Consider the following 8,575-nt stretch of genomic DNA (forward strand, 5'->3'; position numbering starts at 1 on the left):
GAATGATATAAGAATTGCTCCTGCTTGCTACTGTGAGTCATCAGCAGGCTCTGTAACGTTAGCCTCGGGAGTCGGGCTTATCGCTGGGGGAAAGACCTCTAGCCGCCGGGGCCGGATGAAACACGTCCTATTAACAGGTTATGTTTGTTTCTAAGTGATTCATATGTTGCTCCGCAAACGCGACAGAACCGGTTCTGCATGAGCGTCACTGCCCCCAGAAAGCAGGCCCGGCCACAACGCTCATGATTGGCTCTCCGATGCAAGGCTTCCAACAGCACCGCCTAACGTTATGAAAATATTTAAATAGTAATATTCTCAGTCTTAAAGTAGTGAAACGGATTAAGACTAAGAGCTGAGTCTAGTTCGGACACAACAAGAAAGAATGGCTCTCTACCAAATCCCATCATGCACGGTGCATTATTATTTTATTTTTTTTACAATTTGTTTATTTCTGTTAATTTAAAATGAGTTATTCCTCTAAACCTGCCTTCAAATGCCCCAAATTTTTCACGCCGGTGCCGTTCGGCCCCCGGCCCTCAGCAAAATCTGGCCCTCTGGTAGCGAGGGCATTTTTTTTGTGGCCCTCTCGATCATCAAAGTTGCCCCTTCCCTGTACTAGATGATATACAGTCCAGTCCAGTCCACCTCCCTCTGGCGTTGTACGGCAGTATAGTCACCAGCTCTTATCAACTGCTTTTCCTTTCTCCATTCATGTCGGCTTCAGAGAGGAAAGGTTTTGGGGATGGTCTGACGACGGGCCCGGGCCGAGGCACCAAGCGCTTCCTCCTCCAGGACTCGTGCAACAGTCCCCTGCCCCACAAACTGGCCAAAACCCACCGGCACTCCACTGATGGTACGGTACCGTTGTGTTTTCTGGCTGAACTTCTGTGTGGCATTAATGGGCAGACTGTTGAGTAATAAACCCCTAAGATATGGCATCAATGTTATTCACTTCAACTGTCAGTCGTTTTAATGTTGTGGCTGATCGGTGTAACGGATTTTAGATTTTTTTTTTTTCTCTTTATTTTTTGTTTTTGCTCCAAGTGAAATGTTTTATGGTCACTCACGATTCAGTAGGTCAAGGGTCGGCTTGGTTCCAGCTTTAAAAGTCATTATACAGTGGAATACGCTTATAGTGATCAACCGCTTATATTGATCAAAAAGCGTAGTCCAGAATCATTCCTATACACATGCTGTGTGAATAATCCACTTATAGTGATCATTTTGGGACTTGTCCCACCCGAGAACAATGGAAAAATGCTCCCGGTCCTCGCTGCTCGTTAAAGATTTCCAAATAGGCGTTATTCTGATAAACTGGTCACATATATGTTACATTCTCACCCGAAAAATATTAAAACTTTGAAACAGTTTGTTGTTGTTTTTTGCTTGAAAACTGCTTTTTGGCAAGTCAAAAAATGACTACGGTAGGCGTACTCTACTTCCGTGTCTAAAACCAGAAAGACGATTACGAAATGACGTCATGCAGAAGCGTCGTTGTATGGGCAAAGAATAAGGTGCCATACCCAATTGACGGCCATCCTGTGTGCACTGTATGTGTGAGGTATTCTGCACAGGGCTTAAGCTGCATTCACACCGACCTATTAAAGTTTTTCGCTGGCATCGAGTTTACATACAAAGTCAATGCAAACGAGCGATTGAGCGTATATTCGCCTGGGAGAAAAATCGCTGGGCGTCTGAGCGGCAGAGACAGAGCGATAGGGAGAAAATACGCTCGTCGCTCAAGATGAAATATTCCAACTCGAGCGAAAATACGCTGGCATCAGTCGCTCGCTGTTCAATGCTGATTGGCTGCCGTGTGAGAGTGAGTCAAGGATCACTCTGGCTTGGAACAAACCGCTGGTTTATTGTGTGGCAACAAACCACATTGACAGCTGATTGACAGGCTGACAGCTGACATGAAGTGAAGTCTGTACTACCGGTATGCAGCTCGCATTAGGAGCACGCTGATAGGCTTAGCTTGTAAACAATGACGGTGGCTCGTAGTGGACAAACAGCATGACATTGCGTAACGTTATAGCCCCCAGATGTCCGTCAATTATTGTGCCTGTTGACGAGCGATTTAAACAGAGCGACAGAGCGATTCCAAAGGGTTGAATCAAGCGACAGAGAGAAAAAGAAATATCTCGGTGTGAACGCTCCTTAAGAGACATGTCTTCTGTTCGTGGCATTTCTCTGTTCCTCCATTGTGGTGAGAGAATGGAAACAAGACTTGGATCAAATAATGTCACTGATTAAACAAATCTTCCACTTTATTGTGTATATTGTATTTATTCAAGATCAGTGGGTCTTTTATTGCTGCGGGCACATTTATGTGAGACACTTAATCCTAATAATTGTCCAATAAAGTCTAGTAACAGGAAAGAGTCAAATATAATAAGCTGTTGGCTCTGGAGCGAATGGCATTTACGTCTTGTGGAAGGGGGGTTAATCATTTAATCATAGTCCAATTCCCCTACATTTTAATTAAGTTAATGGAATATTTGAAGAGATTTGTTCCAAAAGGAAATGTGTAAAAGTGACGTACCCTTTGGCCAGGGCTTATCGCTGTGAAATATGTCAACGTGTGAATGAGTGAATTTACCAGCATGCATTGTGTTAGTATTGCATCTTTACATTTTGTATTCTTATCTTTTTAGATTCACTAGTATGCAGTTTTGGGTTGCTGACCCCATTTTGTTCTTGAGGAAGTGTAAGCAAAGAGCGTGGAAGGAAAGAGACGACACTCCGGCCATTTTTGGAAACAGAATGCGCCTCGCAGTGGTCAGCTGCGGTAGCGCGGGCCCCTATAATCAGCCTCTCTAAACAGTAACTCAACGGGAGTTGAACCTCGGGTCCTTTTCATTAGGTATTTATCTTGAAAAAACTAAACAAAGAAAACGAAAAATTTTGCTTAGTTTCCACAATATGGTTGTTGTTTTACATCCCTGCACTACACCACTTCAATCAAGATTTGCAGTACGCAGAAGATGTGAATCCCCAAAGTTTAGAGTGTTCTCCCGTTGAGTTACTGTTTAGAGAGGCTGATTATAGGGGCCAGCGCTACCGCAGCTGACCACTGCGAGCCTGTGCGAGGTTCTTTTGGCGCTGTCACGCTTCCAAAAATAAAAAAATGGCGGAGGCTGCTGGGCGCTGATGTTGCAATGGGGCAATATGGAGCTGTCATTTCTTTCCATAAAAGTTATTTGGTGTAAGTGTGCGTGTGTGTGTTCACTGACCGCTGAACCTTCTTGTCCATGTTGCTCTCAGGCGAGTCCTTCACAGAGAACGGTGTTGGAGGCTCAGAGCACTTAAAGAAAAGCCCCCTCTCCCCCAACTCCACGGCACAGACGCCCGGCCTGAGGTCGCCCTCCAAGCTGCTGCATCACAACTCTACAGGTACGGCAGAGACACTGATTCATCATCACAACATTGGAACAACAGCGCCTCCTGGTGGCTCAACCTGGTAGCACGCGTACGACGGAGGTGTAATCATCATCATCATCATCACTTTATTAGCAGACACAAGGTCCAGTATAAAACAGACGATACATAAAAAAAAACAATACAACATCCCAACATACACATATGCCAAATACATTACATTAAAAGGTTGTACCAATGTACCCAAATGCTAGACTGGTGCTTAAAGTCCCTGGAAACCAGAAATATATATATATTGTTTTAGCATTTTGAGTTCATCACATCACAGGAACCTATGTTAATAAGCCACCAGCCAAATCTGAACGATGATGAACGTCGCAAAGTATATAAATTTAGGTTTGACAGTCATGGCAAAAGTCATGAGAATCAATTAGATTTTAGACTGTCTTTTCTCCCGCGGATTGTGTGGGCGTGTCCCGTGTGTGTGCGTGCAGGACTTCTCCTCCTCCAAGAGAGAGAGAGAGAGAGCGAGAGAGAGAGAGAGAAGGAAAGAGAGATGCAGTGTGTGTGTGTGTTCGCTCGTTCGTTGCTCGGCGCATACTGACAGAGGAAGAGAGACTGCCGCTGCGAGTGCACAGCGCTACTGTGTGTGTCTGTGTGTGTGTGTGCACCGCTCTCTTCAATGAGGAAGTGGAAATCCAGACCTTGTAGAAAAGTGGCGATTTTGGGGTTTTGGGTTGAAACTAATGTCTCCTACTTTCTGAGGCACACAATTACTCACATAAGACCCTAAATTTAATAGTTAGAAGGTTTTTGTGGATTTTGGTTTCCAGGGACTTTAATAGCACTGAGACCAGGTTGAGACAGCAGCATAATGATCAAGTTCTTAGATATATTAAGACGACAGATAAACTTGTACTTGTCAGATTTCTCAGCAGGGCATGAAAGGTGTAGACTCCTGCACCACAACACATCTCACTAGCACTGCACCACCTTGGCTTTCTGAGCAGAATCCTCATGCAGTCATTGTAAGCAACCTGAAGCTTTTGAATGCTAGCCTGCTTAAACTTGACCCACAGGGGGCAGTATAGAGCGGAGTACAATAGGCTCTAAAGAGGTTCATCTTGACCTCATCAGAGCAAAAATATAACTTTTCCCTCAGCATATTAGCTTGTGCATACAAGACACGCTGCTGCCTATACATGTCATCATCATCACTCATTTGATCAGTGAGAATGTGACCCAGGTACTTGGTTCTACAACACACTTCCAGAACCTGTCCTGACAAATACAAAGAAGGGAAGGAGAGATCTTTATCATCTCTTGTTCTGCAAACCATAATGATACTCTTTTTTAGTATTATATTTCACATCAAAATTGACTCCATACGCAGAACAAATATTCAGCAGCTGTTGAAAACCATGTTACACTACATGGTATTTTGGCGCTTTGTCCAATATTGCATCGTCGGGAGTAATTATAATACCAGACTTTTTTGAGTTATTTATTTGCTCTTCTGTTTTAGCCAAATGAAATGCCTGCTGCTGTTATGGATTTGTAATGAAGTGGTTTTATTCTGAGTGCCTGAGCTTTCTTCCCAGGCTCGGGCAGTTTCCGGGAGAGTCCCAGGCCCAGTGGTCAGGACCCCAGCCTGTGGACAGTAGACGATGTTATGCAGTATATCAGAGACATCGATCCAGTACTGGCTCCACACGCTGACCTCTTCAGAAAACATGTATGTATAATCTCGTAAGGGGTTTGTTCCAACATGACACTATTTGAACTACTCTTACATAATACTAGCATGAATTGGTGTTGATATGTACCGTAAATTCCGGACTATAAGCCGCACCGGTGTATAAGCCGCACCTGCAAAGTTGACTATTTTTTTCTTATATAAGCCGCACCGGACTATGAGCCGCGGGTGTTTTAATGTTTTAATGTTTTTTTTTTTTTTTTTTTTTTTTTTTAATGTTTAATTAACATATGTAAGGGTTCATGCACAGAGGGGATTGTCGGGAAAGAGATGGCTGTTTGAGGAAGCTCCCATTTATTAACATTTCAACAAAACAACATAACACAACACCACCTGTGTTGTTTTTTACAGTGCACACAGTGTCATACAGTGTCATACAGTGTGGTGAAAAGAGGGCAAGAGAGGAAATTAAAACTTATTATAGTTATATAGGATTTATAGTTAGAAAGAGTGCTAAAAAAGAGAGTTTTTTTTTTTTTTTTTTTTTTTTTAAATCCATAGATAAGCCGCAGGGGCCAAAAAAGGCCAAAAAACGGGGAAAAAAGGTGCGGCTTATAGTCCGGAATTTACGGTAATCTGTCTCTATATTCTACACATCATAAAATATAAACTATAATGAAAGCAAATTAATTAGGTTCATTTTGTCTTCTTTTTAAATTATGTTTTTAGTTTTCTTATTTTCAGACAAATTAGAGTATGGTGTTATTTTACCTGCTGACGGTTTGGGCTGTAACTACAGCCTTCTTCAGAGCTGCCATGTGACTTCCTGGTGATGACGTGGTTCTTATCAGCTGGTTGGGCTGGGAAACCTGTCAACAGAGGGTTCCCGGCCCAACCGCCACGTCATCACCAGGAAGTCAGATGACAGCTCTGAAGAAGGCTGTAGTTACAGCCCAAACCGTCAGCAGGTCAAATAACACCATACTCTAATTTGTCTGAAAATAAGAAAACTAAAAACATAATATAATGAAAGCATTTCTTTATATCTTTTTTCTTCACTCTCTCTGAAATGTATCTATATCACGTTTTGGAATAGAGTTGTAGAGGTTACATTACATTACATTATGTCATTTAGCAGACGCTTTTGTCCAAAGCGATTTACAATATCACAATTTGTCAACAGTACAGAAAACCACTATGCAACACAATCAATGACAGCTAAGATATCTTGATAGACTAGCACCATGTAGGAAGTAGTTTGAGAAGGAATAAGTAACATGTAGCATTAGTAGTTTTTGTTTTTTAAGTAGATGTTAGTTCAAGAAGGGCCCAGGTGTAGCCTGAAAATGTGAGTTTTTAGTCTCCGCCGAAAGATTGGCAGTGATTCGGCCGTTCTGACCGAAGGGGGGAGCTCATTCCACCATTGAGGGGCCAGGGGACGAGAAGAGTCGCGATCGGGACGAGCGACTTGTCTACATACGTGTTCTTCACCAGCAGGACAAACTAGGGGGATCTGTGCTGTGCAGATAATTTGAATTACATGAGACCTTTCATTTAATAATCAACTTTATTTAGCACTTTTATTCACAGGTTTTGCACAGCACTCGGTGGACAGTGTCGAGTAACACCATTCTCCTCTGGAATCTCTCCTCCCTCTCTCTCTCTCCTCCCTCTCTCTCTCCTCCCTCTCTGTCTCTCATCCCTCTCTCTCTCCTCCCTCTCTCTCTCCTCCCTCTCTCTCTCTCCTCCCTCTCTCTCTCCTCCCTCTCTCTCTCCTCCCTCTCTCTCCTCTCTCTCTCCTCCCTCTCTCTCTCTCCTCCCTCTCTCTCCTCCCTCTCTCTCTCCTCTCTCTCTCTCCTCCCTCTCTCTCTCTGTCTCTCTCTCTCCTCCCTCTCTCTCCTCCCTCTCTCTCTCTCCTCCCTCTCTCTCTCTCCTCCCTCTCTCTCCTCCCTCTCTCTCTCCTCCCTCTCTCTCTCCTCCCTCTCCCTCTCTCTCCTCCCTCTCTCTCTCCTCCCTCTCTCTCTCTCCTCCCTCTCTCTCTCCTCCCTCTCTCTCTCTCCTCCCTCTCTCTCTCTCTCCTCCCTCTCTCTCTCTCTCCTCCCTCTCTCTCTCTCCTCCCTCTCTCTCTCTCTCCTCTCTCTCTCTCTCTCCTCCCTCTCTCTCTCTCCTCCCTCTCTCTCTCCTCCCTCTCTCTCTCTCCTCCCTCCCTCCCTCTCTCCTCCCTCTCTCTCTCCTCTCTCTCTCTCCTCCCTCTCTCTCTCTCTCCTCCCTCTCTCTCTCCTCCCTCTGTTCCAGGAGATTGACGGGAAAGCCCTGCTGCTGCTGCGGAGCGACATGATGATGAAATACATGGGCTTGAAGCTGGGCCCCGCCCTCAAACTCACCTTCCACATTGACAAGCTCAAACGCTCTTAAAGGGAGGTCCGCCAGCAAGCACCCTCCACCTTCCCAAGGACTGAATCTACAACCCACCTCCCCCCATCCCCACATTCAGTATATCACGCACTGCATATTGGACATATACTGACCATTACATGTAGCAACTTCCATCAGTACTACCATTATTTTGGTATTATATACCCATATCCCGTTCCCAGCATATACCCATATCCCTTTCCCAGCCTCATCCAATGAGGAATGTTTATTTTTGTGTGGCACAATCCAGCCCTAAGGCAGCATGGGATATGCAGGATCACCCACTTCCTGTCTGTGATCATCGGTTTTAGCATTTCCATTCATACGACTTGAAGAGTCAGATGTGGGCGTGGCCATTTCAACTGTTAAAAGCCTATTTTTGGCCCGCTTTTGTTACGTTACATTTATTCTGTACATTTCATATTTTGTACCCCATGACAATATGGACTTGCATTTTTTTTTGCCTTTTTCAGCGTTTTGTGTTGGATATGCTTAAAAAAAAAGGAAGTAAAAAAACACTATGTTCATACCCCAATAGTTGGGATCGCTTCTGATCGACGTCTCGGTTTGAGGCATGGTTTTTGCAATGATGACATTATTAATTATAGGCGAAAGAAAACATGTTTTATGAAAGAAAGGGGAAGAAAACGTTTATTCAGAAAATACTGCCATGATGAAATCGGTTTCCTTTATCTTGTTCTGGATGTTGTTTACAATGCCTTGTCTCGTCTTTGTTGTTATTTGTACTTTTTTAATTTTTATACTATATTATTAGAGTTCCTACATTGAGAGTGTTATCATACTCAACATTGTTCAATAAATATATAATAACTCTTATGTGTTTTCTTTTAGTTTTACTTATTTATTTACTTGAAATTAGCCATTGACCATCTTCTCAATATTTTAAAGCCACAATCTAATCTAATCAACTCTGTTTACACTGTATTATGCCATGACTGGGTTTGGTGATTTATTAGATTTTGGGCATTATTTTCTCTCTGAAATTTATCTGACCTCTTCATACAAATATTATTTTTTTATAGTATTTATTTCTGAGCAGGGAGCATTGCAGTTACAATGCAT

At 43.3% G+C, this 8,575-nt stretch overlaps 1 protein-coding gene across 4 annotated transcripts in view; it reads left to right on the forward strand.

Annotated features, from left to right (window-relative positions):
• Positions 1-8,252, forward strand: part of LOC310770921 (polycomb protein SCMH1-like) — a 35,874-nt gene extending 27,622 nt beyond the window's left edge. For all 4 annotated transcript variants that reach the window (XM_083663617.1, XM_083663619.1, XM_083663620.1 and 1 more), the window contains exons 14-17: positions 725-853; positions 3,268-3,396; positions 4,983-5,116; positions 7,373-8,252. In XM_083663617.1, the coding sequence (XP_083519743.1) occupies positions 725-853; positions 3,268-3,396; positions 4,983-5,116; positions 7,373-7,492 (512 nt within the window). In that variant the 3' untranslated portion in view covers positions 7,493-8,252. The remainder of the gene's footprint in view (positions 1-724; positions 854-3,267; positions 3,397-4,982; positions 5,117-7,372) is intronic.
• The last annotated feature ends 323 nt before the right edge of the window (positions 8,253-8,575 follow it).

The sequence above is a fragment of the Poromitra crassiceps genome (genome assembly GCF_964638095.1).
Source record: "Poromitra crassiceps genome assembly, contig: HAP1_SCAFFOLD_261, whole genome shotgun sequence".
NCBI lineage: Eukaryota > Metazoa > Chordata > Actinopteri > Beryciformes > Melamphaidae > Poromitra > Poromitra crassiceps.